The 16241-nt window shown below is 40.6% G+C and overlaps 1 protein-coding gene across 17 annotated transcripts in view; it reads right to left on the bottom strand.

Moving 5' to 3' along the window:
* Positions 1 to 16241, bottom strand: part of clasp2 (cytoplasmic linker associated protein 2) — an 83585-nt gene that overhangs the window by 23259 nt on the left and 44085 nt on the right. For all 17 annotated transcript variants that reach the window (XM_060942889.1, XM_060942898.1, XM_060942893.1 and 14 more), the window contains 11 exons: positions 15963 to 16039; positions 15724 to 15816; positions 10397 to 10542; positions 9963 to 10098; positions 7330 to 7400; positions 7176 to 7235; positions 7003 to 7080; positions 6754 to 6921; positions 5369 to 5409; positions 5067 to 5231; positions 3614 to 3718 (listed from right to left, as the gene is read on the bottom strand). In XM_060942889.1, coding sequence (XP_060798872.1) covers positions 3614 to 3718; positions 5067 to 5231; positions 5369 to 5409; positions 6754 to 6921; positions 7003 to 7080; positions 7176 to 7235; positions 7330 to 7400; positions 9963 to 10098; positions 10397 to 10542; positions 15724 to 15816; positions 15963 to 16039 — 1140 coding nt within the window. The remainder of the gene's footprint in view (positions 1 to 3613; positions 3719 to 5066; positions 5232 to 5368; positions 5410 to 6753; positions 6922 to 7002; positions 7081 to 7175; positions 7236 to 7329; positions 7401 to 9962; positions 10099 to 10396; positions 10543 to 15723; positions 15817 to 15962; positions 16040 to 16241) is intronic.

Raw genomic sequence — 16241 nt, 5'->3', positions numbered from 1 at the left:
GTTCTCGATTGTCCTGCAGGCAGAAATGGACTCACACCAACACACCCAAGTGAATACCACACAGCATGCAGGTACACACATACACGCTCTCACTCACTCGCACACACTAACACACTCGCCAACACGTCAGACGAGGGTACCTGGCGTGCAATCAGAATCGTCGGAACCTAGAGGCACAGAAACAGTTGGAAGGAGCTGTGTGTTACATCCCGAGAGCAGGATGATTCCACAGACACACATACTGCGCTCTTGGACAAAGTGTGTGCATGCTACAGCAAGCTGTGTGCACATATATAGCCTCGGTCACAACTGGCCATACGTGCTCCTACGGCCGGTCTACGTGCAAAAAACGCAAGAAATGCACGGAGGGCGCACGTGTGACGTGCTGATTTTCAAGCCATAGAGGTTCGTCATGTCAAACAAACTCTACGGGCGCTTACGTTTTTTTCAGGTTGCAAGACAAACTTACGGCCAACGTGCGTCTTTCTCCACGAACAAAAAAAAAAAACCGCAGCGATTTGGGAAACGCCAAAAAAAATCGTACGTCCGGTTGTGACCTAGGCTTATGCAAGTACACTTTTATGGGTAGCTTTAATAGTGTGTTAATTACTTTTATAATACATAGGGCCAAATTACTCAACTCCGATTGGTCAATCAAGGAGGGCTTTTTTTCCTTAACACGGGGCCATATTTCTGAAATGCTATTGGCTAGTTCGTTGCTTGGTTAAATTTATAACGATGAATGGCATTCGTAACTCCTTTTAGATCAAGCACAGAGTTTTCTTGCATTTAGCAAATCAGCTTTTGTAAAGAAGTTCCGATAAAATTTTGTAAACCACTTTCAAAATCCTCGTGTCGTGTCGCCGTGTCATGATGAAAGACGCTTTAGAAACTGACTCAAACGTGCAAGATAGTCTTGCGCCCTGATTGGTTCAGAAAATGTGAATGACAAATGTTATGAATTTGGCCCTATATATTATAAACAAGTAACCGTATGGTTCCTCGTAAAATTAAGGATCAATTTCACTCGTGATTTCAAAGTTTTGAAATTGCCCGGGTCACGAATTTTCAAAACTTCGAAATCACTCGTGAAATTAATCCTTAATTTTACTCGGCCCCATATGATTACCTATACTAAATGTGCACATTGAGTGTGGTGAATTTCATGTCTACAAGTTTGAAATAATTTAATGAGGTACATGCTGCTTTTTTTTTTTATATTTAACGGCCTCATATTGGTTGTTGCACTGGTATGAGTGGATCAGGTTGAGCAGAGTTGAATGGTTTTTTAAAACATGACTGAGTATCAAGCAACATCAGAATTAAGATTTTCTTCAATCAATCAATAATAATAATAATAAATAATAATTTCAATTTATATAGTGCCTTTCACAAACCCAAGGACGCTTGACATAGGAGTTACACACACGCACAAAAAAAAGTGGCCACACTAGGAAGAGTAGTGTGAGGTAAAGAGAAAAGTTTTCAAAGTGCTATTTAGGCACAATTCAGTAAAATAATCTTTTGCATTCAACTTTTGGGTGCTTTTACATATCCATTTTACTAGACCTCTGGTGCAATTTCTTCTTTGGGGTGGTTTTCTTTTGTGCAGGTCAGAACAGCAATCATGCTTGGGAATGGACAGAAATGACTAGTTTAAAATATTTTAAGTACGGCATCCACAATTTATTTTCTCTTTTTATTCATGAGTTCAAATCTCTCGAACACATCACTTTTCATACAGCACTTAGATTTTTGTCCTTTGACTCAGTTCGCGCCTTGTGGCTCTTTTTTAGCATCTGACACATCTACAAAAAAAAAAAAAAAAAAAAAAGGTTGACCGTCATCTGAGCACACCTCTGTGTTCGGGTTTATTCCCCCCATCAGTGTATTTCTGACCAACATATGAAGCAGTTTATGCACGTGTTTTCACCCCTATGCAGTGAGAAAAACCAAGCCAATTAGCAAATGAACTAAAAGCATCAATTTTGGTCTGAACCGTACTCTGCAACCGAACTAATAGTTGTGAACGCGGCCTTAGTTACTATCCATGTTTAGTTCTGCCATTGCAGGGGCATAGCTAGGATTTTTCAAAGAGGGGGTCGCACACTGACTGGCAGCCTGAGTACATACCCGCAGGTTTGTCAATGAAAAAAATACATTGAATACATTTGAGAAAATAACGTGGTCTTTGCATCACTCTTTCATCTCATGTTGCGAGCTGTTGAGATGTCGGACAATGATTAGGCCAAATCAGCTTTATCCGGCAGTGTATGGATAACGGCTCGACGTCTTACCCTAGTCAACCGATGCAGATCTCTCTATTCTTGTTGTCTTACTGCTCATCGGCCAAAATGTTTCTAAGTAAAAGGCGTCGTGGATGACGAATGGCAAAAATGTCAACGATCTTGTCAATGTCGATCGCTCTGCCATAGTGTATTCTTCCACATTTTCTTGATGCTGTGTTCTAGAAACAGCACACTAAAACTTAGCTTCGAAGCCACAAAATGCAACTTTGATGGGGGAAAAAAAAAAAAATTGCTCACCTTTTGCTTGTTTTGACATGGCGAATTATTAACACAAGAGGAAATACTCATAATTCGCAACTAAAAAGACTGCAGCTACACTGGCAGCTTGACCATGCTTTCTAGTGCGATCGTGTTGTGCTTGCACAGAACTGGGTTTTCGCACCCAAACCACAGGAAGTCCATACAAGGTTATAGAAACCCTAATGAGGCTGAGGTGACAATCTAGTTTAAAAAAAAAAAAAAGAAGTTAGAAAATTTACAGTGGCTGCTTTTCTAATATTCTTATGCAGCTACTGGGGGTGGGGTGGGGTGGGGGGGTGTCACGGGCACCCCAGGACCCCCCTCCTAGCTACGCCCCTGCATTGGGACTCAAAAATGGAAGAGAAACCATGGCATTGTATTCTTCTGGGTTTAACATCAATATAAAATTAATAATAATAAAAAAATGATATCACTGATGCATAAATTTTATAGTAGAGTTCAACGTTTTGTTTACTGTCATCTCATATCAGAACCTGAAATAAGTTATTTGATGAGTCATGCCAGATAAGGCATGACCACGAGCAACAACAGTAGCAGTCATTACTCCTGTCCACAAGAAACAAGCTGCAAACTACCTGAGCGACTTGTTGATCTCTAGTGTGAAACAGGGCAGCTGTTAACCTTTAAGGTAGACATACAAGGTAGGTGGGTCTAATTAAGTGCCTAGGACGTTAAATGTGCACTGTTAAGCGTATACAGTCCTTAAAACCCCAGTTACGCTGCTGTTGCTTGTACCAGCGCAGGACTCACTACCATGTCAGTGTAACTGCTGTGCTAAGAAGGGTGAATATTATCTGGTGGTCATATGATTATCCCTTTCCACTGATAAATGGGGTACGGTGTAGTTGACAAACTGTGACCTACATTCAGTAACTGGTCCCCAGTAAAGTGCACCTATATGTTACCTGATAACATGAACAGTCAATAACTGGTACTGAATAAAAACTCACAACTCCGTGTATATACACATGTGGAAGAGTGATCAGATGTGTGCACATGTTCATGCACGTGGTTGAGTGTTTCATCAGTGTGCAAACACTTACGCTGAGACTGAGATACCATCTTTGTTCGGCTCCGGGCCCTGGAGTCCACCTGACTGCTGCTCATTCCTGACGGCGTTGACAACGGCTGCTTAGTACGTAGTCGGCCTGAAAACGCACAGACTTGTTTACATTTCAAAGCCACCAGTCTGACAGAATACAGCCAATACATACAAATTTCTTTTCTCTTTAAAATCACTTGTACATCACTCATCCTGCTACACACACACACACACACGTCTAAAAATCACCATTGTCAATGTTATGTTAACATGCTATTGGCTAAAATTGTGACCGGAATTCTTAAATGCACACTACTGAGCATAGATAGGGTAAAATCACAATTACCTCGGGACTAGAGCATATTATAATGACAACACCTGGAAACTAGGTTGTTACTGTATTGAAAACAGAAAGTACACACAACGCATAGAAAATGTCCCCAGCAGAATGCTCTCAACAGAAATTACTGAGCAGTAAGCACAGAAGCAAGTCAAAGCTGTAAACACTTCATTTTAGGTCAGATTAGACAAACTTAATATTGTGAATAATCAGAATTAACTACACCAAATAATTCAATCGATTAATTCATCTGACAGTCTCCTGTTGGCAGCCAGATAAATCTAATGTTAGAGAAACAGGTTAACGGACAATCAGCACCAAGCTTAAGTAGGTAGACTGACGAAAGCGTTAGAAAAAAGAAAGATGAATGGAGGACATCCGGATTAAGCAGCTGAATGCAATTCACAAATCACAGACTCGATTACAGTCTGAAGCACTGCTCGTCTCCAGCAGAGTGCAGCAACACTGCAGCACAAACAACACGCACAAGGAGAGGAGGATCATGGTACAATGATATGGATTTGTACCAGAAAGGTACTAGACTAAACTGTGACACAGAGACTCAAACTATGAACTCATGTCTTCCATTAGAAATAGATTGTGAAACTTAGTTTTGTTTTTTCCCTGCGTGTTTCCTAATCAGACTGTATGTAGAGGTGAGAAAGATCTGTAACAGTCCACCAAAAAGCAGAACATGAAGACATGAATGCCAAAAGTGTGAAATGGTGAACATCAAAAAAAAAAAATGGAAGAACAGATGAGCTAAAGCAGATGGGTGGACAAGACGTCTACGATATGATCTTACCATCCTTATCAGAGGCATCATCTTTCAGCCAGAGAAGAGAGAGAGGAGCACAGCAAACCAGTTAGACAGAAGAGTGTATACACACACAGTTCAGAAACATGCGCACGCACACACACCATTAAAGAACACTGACATACTTTAGATCACTTAATTCCAAGTAAGGGAGTAAACTTTAGAACATATTCCCAGAGAGAAAGGAGAGATGTGCGAGATTGTGAGGAAGGTTAAAAGGTGTTTCAAGCTTTTCAGTGTTCCATGTATGGGGTCAGTCCTAACAAGGGCCCTGCATGTTTCTGAGCAGGTACCTACCTAGTGAGGCATAAGTGCCTGGGGGTAAAGCCGTAGTGAGGCGTCCGGCTCCTCCTGCCTGTCCGCTGTGTCTGGCCTTAGCGCTGGCTGCTGCATTTACATCCACATCACTTCGAGATCGCTGCAGGGAACCTGGTGAACCTGATGACTTCGAGCTGGCTGGAACTGGGAAACAAAGCACATTAAAAAAAAAAAAGTCCGTAAAACAATTACTCATATGATATATAGTACTCAGAAACAGTATTAAAACTTTAAATGAAAAGTGAAACAAAAGAGTTTGTATTCCCATACAGACAACTCACCTCTGCCTGGAGCAGCTGACCATTTTGAAGTCAACGGCCGACTTAAAAAAGGCAAAAAAAACAAACAAACAAACAAAAAAAATTGCTCAGATAATACAAATATCTTTTGCTCCTGATGGACAAAGGTGATGCATGAACAATAAGTGCTAGTTTGCTGGAAAGGCAGATTCCAAATGGTTGTCTTTTCCATTGGCCATAAGTATGATACCGTTAAATTCCAGGCATGTGTTATTTGGTTCCTTCTTATAACGATCGCATCAGGTAACATATGATTCCATATAAACGTACAAAAATAAAAACTATTCCTCACAAAAGTTTGCTGATGCTATGTTTGCACCATCAGAAGAGCCATTTGTACAGGCTGAGAAATAAATCATAAAATTAAGTATTTCTTTCGAAATGTGCCAGCACATTTCTTCAAAAGAAAGAATCCCTTTTAGTGGCCATTAAGGAGGAAGTTATTCCTTACAGTTATGTCCTCATATGCTCATATTTTCATCATTAAACTAAAATGCAAATTTAATTTCATCCTAGTGAGGGTCTTGCATTATCTTCATCATCTTTGCCGAAATGCGAGAACCTCTGTCTTATTCATCAGCAATTTTGTTGTAGCAAATATTTTGTTGGTTGGCCAAACAATTGTTCAGATAAAAGAACAAAGTTAATTCAAGCACACGTTAGTGTGTTCTTCAGCAAAGTTATGACACTTACTGTTTCAACTTTCTCTCAAATTCCTGGGAAAGTAATCCCCAGTCTCCACTGGTTTCTGTTTTGGGTCAGTTTTCAAACATTCACACAGGAAAACTGCCTAATGACAAGTTGGGTGAAACGTACTGTACACTACCGTTCAAAAGTTCGGGGTCACTTCGAAATGTCCTTATTTTTGAAAGAAAAGCACTGTTCTTTTCAATGAAGATCACTTTAAACTAATCAGAAATCCACTCTATACATTGCTAATGTGGTAAATGACTATTCTAGCTGCAAATGTCTGGTTTTTGGTGCAATATCTCCATAGGTGTATAGAGGCCCATTTCCAGCAACTCTCACTCCAGTGTTCTAATGGTACAATGTGTTTGCTCATTGCCTCAGAAGGCTAATGGATGATTAGAAAACCCTTGTACAATCATGTTAGCACAGCTGAAAACAGTTGAGCTCTTTAGAGAAGCTATAAAACTGACCTTCCTTTGAGCAGATTGAGTTTCTGGAGCGTCACATTTGTGGGGTCGATTAAATGCTCAAAATGGCCAGAAAAATGTCTCGACTATATTTTCTATTCATTTTACAACTTATGGTGGTAAATAAAAGTGTGACTTTTCATGGAAAAACAAAATCATCTGGGTGACCCCAAACTTTTGAACAGTAGTGCATGTGTGTGTGCTTCTTACTTGAGACTTTCCTGCGAGCTGGAGGAGGAGCGATCCGACTGTGGGAGTGATGCCACGCTGCCCGAACTCTTTAGACACGACTGAAGTGTCTTCTGATAGGACGATTCTAGCGAGTTATACAGAGACTCCGCTTCTGTGGGGAAATGAGACCGCAGCCCCCAGTAGGCCCTGAGACACACATTGATATTTCCACATTAACCCCTACTCAGGAAATGTGGATTATTTACAGCCCATTGAAGTTAACCGTACTTTCTGGCTTCCACTCGAGCCTCCGAGTCAGCATCTCTGATTCCCTTCTTTATGCTGTCCACCAAAACTGCTGCATGCCTGTGTGTGTGAGAGAGAGAGAGAGAGAGAGAGAGATAAAGGAAGTGCTACAGAAACTAAAAATAAAATCCCTTTAGGTCCTCTTTTCTTCCTACCTCTCCAGTGAGTGTGTCTGCCACTCCTGCAGTAGCAGATCCAAGAATTCATAACAGCGTCTAAAGGGGGAGTGAGAGAGTTAGTAATGAGGTAATTGCACATGATTAGTGTTTAGCACATGATTGGTGTTGAGTGGCGTTGCTGCTGTCTCACCTCCTTACAGCCACAGATTTTGATGTGCAGTTTCCTGTGATGAGAGGAATCAGCCGTGGTACGTGTGTGTGCTGCCAACAAAACATACAAACAGTCAAAATCCAATAAAACCTATAAGAAAACTACTGTGTGCTTGACTGTTTTAATTTATTTGTAGTTACTGAATATGTTCTGAATAGTTACTGAATATGTTCAACATATCTGTTTGGCTTCCTGTTGTTTCTTTTTAATTTCATTATGTTTTCCTGCATTTTTTTCTTTATATTTTCTCACAGATACTGTAATGTTTGTATCTGAATTCTCACGTTGTCTTTGGGCATGATAAAAAAAACTTAAATCATTTTATACCACGGTGCTGGCGAATTCCTAATTCTGACTGGTCAAAAGCTGTTGACTATTTTTCTAACACAGCAGCTCAGCTGTAATCAAAATCACATGTTTATATTAAATGTGCTTGTTTTAAAATGTTATGGTTTCTATAATGACAACTAATCCAAAAGGACTTGTAATGCAGATGCTCCATATCATCTCAGCTTAACAACAGATGTGTATTTAACATTGATGGAAGGAGTCAACCGTATCAGAACCAAGGGGTGTTGTGTTTTCCAGTTTGTTGATAACATGACAAGCTGGATTTTTTTTAATCTCTTATTAACTTCAAGATAGAGAAAACAAAAAGAGAGGCTAGTGGGGGTAAAAGCTTTGTTTATAGCTGTCATGAAGCAACAAGAACCAACTCAGATGCTTCACAATATTTCATGTAATTATAAAAATGGTTGAAATGTATGACAACGTGTCACTCTCTAATATATTACAACCCCGATGCCAAAAAAAGTTGGGACAAAGTACAAATTGTAAATAAAAACGGAATGCAATAATTTACAAATCTCAAAAACTGATATTGTATTCACAATAGAACATAGACAACATATCAAATGTCGAAAGTGAGACATTTTGAAATTTCATGCCAAATATTGGCTCATTTGAAATTTCATGACAGCAACACATCTCAAAAAAGTTGGGACAGGGGCAATAAGAGGCTGGAAAAGTTAAAGGTACAAAAAAGGAACAGCTGGAGGACCAAATTGCAACTCATCAGGTCAATTGGCAATAGGTCATTAACATGACTGGGTATAAAAAGAGCATCTTGGAGTGGCAGCGGCTCTCAGAAGTAAAGATGGGAAGAGGATCACCAATCCCCCTAATTCTGCGCTGACAAATAGTGGAGCAATATCAGAAAGGAGTTTGACAGTGTAAAATTGCAAAGAGTTTGAACATCTCATCATCTACAGTGCATAATATCATCAAAAGATTCAGAGAATCTGGAAGAATCTCTGTGCGTAAGGGTCAAGGCCGGAAAACCATACTGGGTGCCTGTGATCTTTGGGCCCTTAGATGGCACTGCATCACATACAGGCATGCTTCTGTATTGGAAATCACAAAATGGGCTCAGGAATATTTCCAGAGAACATTATCTGTGAACACAATTCACCGTGCCATCCACCGTTGCCAGCTAAAACTCTATAGTTCAAAGAAGAAGCCGTATTTAAACATGATCCAGAAGCGCAGACGTCTTCTCTGGGCCAAGGCTCATTTAAAATGGACTGTGGCAAAGTGGAAAACTGTTCTGTGGTCAGACGAATCAAAATTTGTAGTTCTTTATGGAAATCAGGGACGCCGTGTCATTCGGACTAAAGAGGAGAAGGACGACCCGAGTTGTTATCAGCGCTCAGTTCAGAAGCCTGCATCTCTGATGGTATGGGGTTGCATTAGTGCGTGTGGCATGGGCAGCGTACACATCTGGAAAGACACCATCAATGCTGAAAGGTATATCCAGGTTCTAGAGCAACATATGCTCCCATCCAGACGACGTCTCTTTCAGGGAAGACCTTGCATTTTCCAACATGACAATGCCAAACCACATACTGCATCAATTACAGCATCATGGCTGCGTAGAAGAAGGGTCCGGGTACTGAACTGGCCAGCCTGCAGTCCAGATCTTTCATCCATAGAAAACATTTGGCGCATCATAAAACGGAAGATACGACAAAAAAGACCTAAGACAGTTGAGCAACTAGAATCCTACATTAGACAAGAATGGGTTAACATTCCTATCCCTAAACTTGAGCAACTTGTCTCCTCAGTCCCCAGACGTTTACAGACTGTTGTAAAGAGAAAAGGGGATGTCTCACAGTGGTAAACATGGCCTTGTCCCAACTTTTTTGAGATGTGTTGTTGTCGTGAAATTAAAAAAAAAAAAAAAAAAAAAAAATCACCTAATTTTTCTCTTTAAATGATACATTTTCTCAGTTTAAACATTTGATAATGTCATCTATGTTCTATTCTGAATAAAATATGGAATTTTGAAACTTCCATATCATTGCATTCCGTTTTTATTTACAATTTGTTGTTTGTCCCAACTTTTTTGGAATCGGGGTTGTAAGAAAATTTCTCTGGTAAAAGATGAAAACATCAATGTCTCATTATTGGAAAAAATAATTAACTTTAGGGTGTTAACAGCCCTCTGCTTCACGTTGGGCCACCTCATAAGAGCAGGGTTTTATTCCTTACATATTAAATTAACTCTCACATGTATCAAATGTTTACACCCATGAATAATGATACTTCCTCACCCGTATAATGATACGAATTGCTGCTGTGCCAGAGGTCGCCATTACTTTTGCACAGTTGGGAATAAGATTAAACAACACAGGAACGATGGCCTCTGCTCCATGGTCAAACCTATTTCCCAACACTGTGGACAAGTGCCTAGAGAAAAAAAAAAAAATTATACATATACGGGGGGGGGGGGGGTGCTGACACAAACATAGCTGACAATTCAGAATAAAAAAAAAAATAAATAAAAAACAAAAACCCTTTACTGCAAAATGTTCACTAATCCTATGCAACATGTTTTTTTTCTAGCTTGGTAAGCAAATTAACTGTCTTGCACTTCCTTATGCTATCACTTATTTTCAGCCCCTTAATTAGGTGACTAAGTGAAACATGATCAACAGGCTGAATAGAGCGACTGTGCTGAAACAAAGCCTTTCTGTCTGTCACTCACGCCACAGTGATGCAGGCCTCTCGCACCACCTGCGATCGCAGATCTTTAGCTGAAAGTTTAAACGCTCCGTCCAGCAGGCGCAGGTGCTGGTAGAAACAGTCGTGGTTTTTTGCCCCTGCGACCAGCAGAGAGCGGATCTTCTTCAACTGATATGAAAGACAGAGTTCAGTTATCATACAAGTCCAATCCTAGTCGACAATTAGGCTTATACAGAAACAGCAAATGTGAATATGTGGCCCAGTTGTAGAATTTCCAAAGTGTTGACACCTCTGCAGGCAGCAGTAAGAATTTCAGTCAGTACTACAGCCTTCTGTGAAATCTGAAACTTGTAGCATGCTTAAAGTTTTCTCATGAAAACAATAGTGTGTGGGGGAAAAAGTCCTCATGTCTCACCTGCTTGTGTTTTGGACCACAGAGAAGAAACTACCTGGCACTGTAGACTGCATTACTATGCAAGCAGCAGATTCAATAATACCCAGGAAAGATTTACATCTTTAACATTCAATGGAATAGGAATATGCAGATACAAATCATCCATAAACATGCACAAACGTGCAGAGTCCAAAAGCAGAGTGCCAGCATTGCAATTCTCATAGACCCCCATTTATCCTCAGCATGTGATCTGTAGGGAATCTCAAGTGGTGCAACTGTTAAGGTTATCACTGGAAGACAGCAAGTTTTTAAAAAAACTTACCCTCCTGAATTTAGTAGCTGTCATATTAAAGTGCTGATGACACATTTGTGACATCTTTGGCGATGTTTTATAACATAAAAAGTACTTCCCGATGATCCATATATTAATTCACGAAGGCGTCTATTTTACAAGTTATGATAAAAAACGCGGCTATTTGGGCAAATTTGACGGGGCTGCAGCACCCAGGAGATGAAAGAGGAGGAGGAGCTATATGACGTCAGCGAAAGAACCTTCCTCCTAACCTACCAGTTTGTTGTTGATGCGACAGGTGTTCAGTTCGTCATTGTTAGTATTATTTTTTATATATATATATATATATATATATATATATATATATATATATATATATATATATATTCGTTATTATGCCTTCGCGTTGTGTTGCCGGCTTTTGCTCCAAAACCTACAAGGATGGGGTAAGTTTATTCAAGTTTCCCAGAGATCCCGAGCTGCATGCGAAGTGGGTGAAGCAAGTCAGGCGCACTCGTGACAAGTGGGAGCCCTCACCAACATCCGTCCTGTGCTCTGAACACTTCGATTTGGATTGTTTTGACACCCTTCCCAGCTTAAAAGAATCTCTTGGGTGTTCAGTTCAGCACAAACGTGTGTTACTACCATCAGCAGTGCCTACACAGTGTTGCCAGATTGGGATTTTTCCCGCCCAGTTGAGCGGTTTCAAGTGCATTTTGGTGGGTTTTGAACATATTTTGGGCTGGAAAACGTCAGCAGTATGTGTTGCCAGATACTGCTGAAGTTTTCCAGCCCAAAATATGTTCAAAACCCACCAAAATGCACTTGAAACTGCCCAACTGGGCGGGATTCCTCCCAATCTGGCAACACTGCCAGTATTCCGGAGGGGGTCTACTAGTAGCTATGCCGGATCCAAAGACAGTCCTCCTGTCAGAACATGTGTTGTGAAACGACATAAGATAAAGGTACGTAGAGCTATAGATTCTACATGATAATCATAAATGTAATCATAAAGTCGGCGTGATATCAGTCATGTATTTGCTTGTGAAAGCTTGCGGCTTTCATGTAACTGCCGCCTAGCAACGAGAGGCAAAGGGTAAAGAGTGTAGGCTATCATAGATTCTATTCGGAAGAGATCAACACAATTCTAGACTCCCAGAAGAGGAAGAGCTAGCACTAGAGTGTTCACCGGCATTTTCATGCGCCATTTCCATTGAGTAGAACCATAGTAGAACAGCCAGTGAACCGCAGCATGTTCTCCCGCTGACGTCACAACATGGCCGCGAGCCACGGACCCAGTTTTCTTGCGCTGTGCAATTAAAAGTTGGATATTTGCGTAACAACAGCTTATTTTCACGTAATTATAACAGAAATCTAACATGTTTGCCATGTTGTATAGTTTATTTAAGAAATTGCATAGAGTGATGTTCATGTCATCAGCACTTTAAAGGCAAGACACAGATTATTGGTTGAGAAATGCCAATGAATAAATTAGGAGGTAAAAGTTTTTAGTTTTTATTTTAAAATAATGATAACCTCAGTGTAATTATAAGATGACATATTGATCTTGTATTTACACCTGGTATACTGATAAGTGGTTACGGATAATGGATGGATAGGATTTTTTTTTTTTTAAAAACACAAGACATTGGATCTCAGCACTTCTGTGCAATATGTAAAATCATCTAGATATGGTTGGGATTCACTAGAAATGATTTTATGATGTGACAAATTAAAGCTGGTGCATTTGCCATAGGATACAAGGATTTTTTTTCTTTCCCTCCTTTTTCCTTTTAAAAAAAAAAAAAAACACAACCAAACACACACATCTACTTTCTCACTGTACAGGCTGTGTTTATGCTTGCCTGAGATTCTGATCACAATACAAGTCAAACTTCTTCTGGAGGTGCTCTGCCTGATCTGATCCCATTAGGCCAAAAAAAAAAAGTGTTTTTTTCCGGTTACATAGATTTCAAAACTAGGGTCGGTAGGCAGGCTTTTTTTTTTTTTGAATTTTTTTTTCAAGATGGCTGCCATAACCTGTATTTAGACAGGAATAATCTCACAAAATATAATGAATTTCTTTGCAGGTCACCTGAGTTACCACCTTCTGATGAATCTGATGCAGCATGAGACACCTTTTAACATGAATTTTTCTGTAAATATAACAGCTCAATACACCATGAGAGAGAGAGAGCAGCCCCGCCCCTCTCTGCTCCCTGAGTGCAGCTCGTCGCCTTGGTAACAGTGCAGGGAAAAGACACAATATAACAAGCAAAGAGCTCTTTTTCTCAGAGTTCCCTCTCCTCGAACGCCGCTGATTTACACGGAAACGAAAGGAGCTATTCACAAAATTCTTTCACATTGAGTGCTACAAGGCTCCCATGAACACATTAATGTAATTTTTTTGTCCCTAGTGTAAAAAATGTGGACACTAGAGCAAGTTAAAAACAAGTGACTTTTCTGATTTTGCAGTAAAAGCGCTGCCACATTTATAATGTGAGTCTATGGGAGAGCGCGGCTGTCCTCTCCTCACTTTCAGGCTTCTCATTCAAAAACTGTAAATCCTATCGCTCAGGGAGACACATTGTGTGAATCAAGACAAGTGTGACTACAACTTTGAGAAAATTGTGTGTAGCAGCGTGAAAATTGTGGCTGAGAAAACAGTTTAAATGAGAAAGTTAGAGCTTTTTATTTTTCAAGCTCTCCACACTCTAACTTAACAAGCCCCACTGGTGTCTAACGCCATAGACACCCATTATAAAGCCGGAATTTCTCCAGATGTGCTCATGGTGTTTGATCTGTGACTGATCAAAAAGTATCGAACCTAGCAAAAAAGTTGAATGCCAGATCCACACAGGAGAATTTTGTCTCCGTTTTAAAGTTTGAATCATGTCTCTAGGTGAAAGACAAAATAAGCATTCTCTCTGCTTGTTCCCGCCGACACACTACTGCCTCCGCCGAGTGCGCACGCGCACACCGCATGTTGGGGCCACGGATGAGTTCCTCTCCCCTGATCAACGAAGTCTGCGGGGAATTTGTGGTTATTATCGGTACAAACAGCGCGAATCACAACTTAAATGAGTGCGGTTCAGTTTGACATGGTCAGTCCGTTAGATAAACATTTAATTTTATTAAAATCGAAAATTAATATTTAGAGCCTGTGGGCTACAAAAATAAGTCATTAAAGTAGCCGGCTGGACTTAATTGTGTAGTCGGCTGTATGGCCGGCAGCCGGCGCTTGTGGAAAGCCCTGATTTTCCCAGTGAGTGACAAAAACTTCCGGTTCAAGCGGTTGGGTTATATGTAAAAGTCGCGACTGGGGAAAAAACGAAAAAAAAAAAGTTTAGGGTCGGGCGGTACGGATTAGGGTCGGTCGGGTAACCGGAAACACACACACTTTTTTTTTTTGGTCTTACAGTCACAGTGTGCGTTTGCTTATTATGGTGCATGGGTATTTAGTTATTTGTTACGCTCTAGATTTCACAAAGTCAGTGAGACAATATGAAAAATCTGGTAATATTCTGACAGATAGCAGCACTGTCATGGTTCACAGTGTGCATTAGTACTGAAAAACTCGAGAAGGTACAGTTTTTACTCTCATGCAGGCAGGAGCAGGTGGAGAGATTTGAACCATATGGCATAAAGATACCTTTCCAGGGAAGTCCAGTACATATCTAGTTTGCAGATTAAGCCCATTTTACACCAGTGGGGAAGCTGCATGCATGACACACTGCAACTGCTCAATTTTCATTTCAAGATTGATGTTGCATTTTTAATTTCTTTTTTTCCCTTTCATTTCACTTGTTTAGTAAATAAGCAGGCTATAAATTGCATACATTAATATCTCATCTCATTATCTCTAGCCGCTTTATCCTGTTCTACAGGGTCGCAGGCAAGCTGCAGCCTATCCCAGCTAACTACGGGCGAAAGGCGGGGTACACCCTGGACAAGTCGCCAGGTCATCACAGGGCTGACACATAGACACAGACAACCATTCACACTCACATTCACACCTACGGCCAATTTAGAGTCACCAGTTAACCTAACCTGCATGTCTTTGGACTGTGGGGGAAACCGGAGCACCCGAAGGAAACCCACGCGGACACGGGGAGAACATGCAAACTCCGCACAGAAAGGCCCTCGCCGGCCACGGGGCTCGAACCCAGACCTTCTTGCTGTGAGGCGACAGTGCTAACCGCTACACCACCGTGCCGCCCTTACATTAATATTGAGCAGAAATATTATCAACATGCACTGCCAATCTCATCACAAAGATTTTAATTCCTGAACTTAAATTTTAACCAAACTCCGTGTCTGCTGTTAAAGTAGGGCTGCAGATCTGTCTATCACACACATGTATACATGTGTGCTGCCGCCAAGGGCAGGAAATTTTTAGCTGAGGTTTTGGGGGGGGGGGGGGGGGGGGGACGACGACACAGGACTTATCCCCACATTAAAGACATTTCCCCACCTCTCTTAACGATTAGCCAAATATTACACAGTCATGACTGAAAAAGTGAACACAAGATATAAAATGGCATGTCCATCAAAAGGGCAGCTTAAATGCCTGAGTAGTTGCCTGTGTGTGTGTATATAAGTCGTTTTATTCTTGTAATGAGCAGATATCTTGAGTGTGTGCAAGTGTAGGAAAAACACTCACTGCATTAGCTCTCTGATCCCAGTCATGTTTATCATCTGAGAGAATCTCTCGGATCTTGTTCAAATTGTCCTCCAGATCACGTGTGGAGTAGATCTACGGGATGAAGAACAAAAGAGATTGTCACTTATACTGTGCAAATTCTGACACCATTTCACACAGGCTTTCAAGATTTACTTATAAAGTTAACATTCTCCATCAACCTTTTAATACAAAGTCAAAGTAATGCGTGCATTACTTACCTGAACAGTGGGGACATCTGTGAATGCTTTAATAAAGTCCTCCTCATCTACAGCTCCAGCCCCCTCTTTAGACACACCTGTACAGAAGTAATCTGTTTGAGTCTCATTTTATCCTGGTGTGTGCTTGTTTTTTTTTTAAATAAAGCAGGATGTTTATGAGCCAGAATGTCTGACTGCGAACTAACAGCATCTCACAATTGTATCTGTTTCAACTTAGGGCATGATAATGTTTTTACAAAACAATACAAGATGAATCTCTCACCTTTTTTTTTTTCCTAA

This window comes from Neoarius graeffei, chromosome 16 (genome assembly GCF_027579695.1).
Source record: "Neoarius graeffei isolate fNeoGra1 chromosome 16, fNeoGra1.pri, whole genome shotgun sequence".
NCBI classification, from domain to species: Eukaryota; Metazoa; Chordata; class Actinopteri; order Siluriformes; family Ariidae; genus Neoarius; species Neoarius graeffei.
Note: the sequence above shows the minus strand (reverse complement) of the source record. Positions and strands in the feature narration are given on the sequence as shown.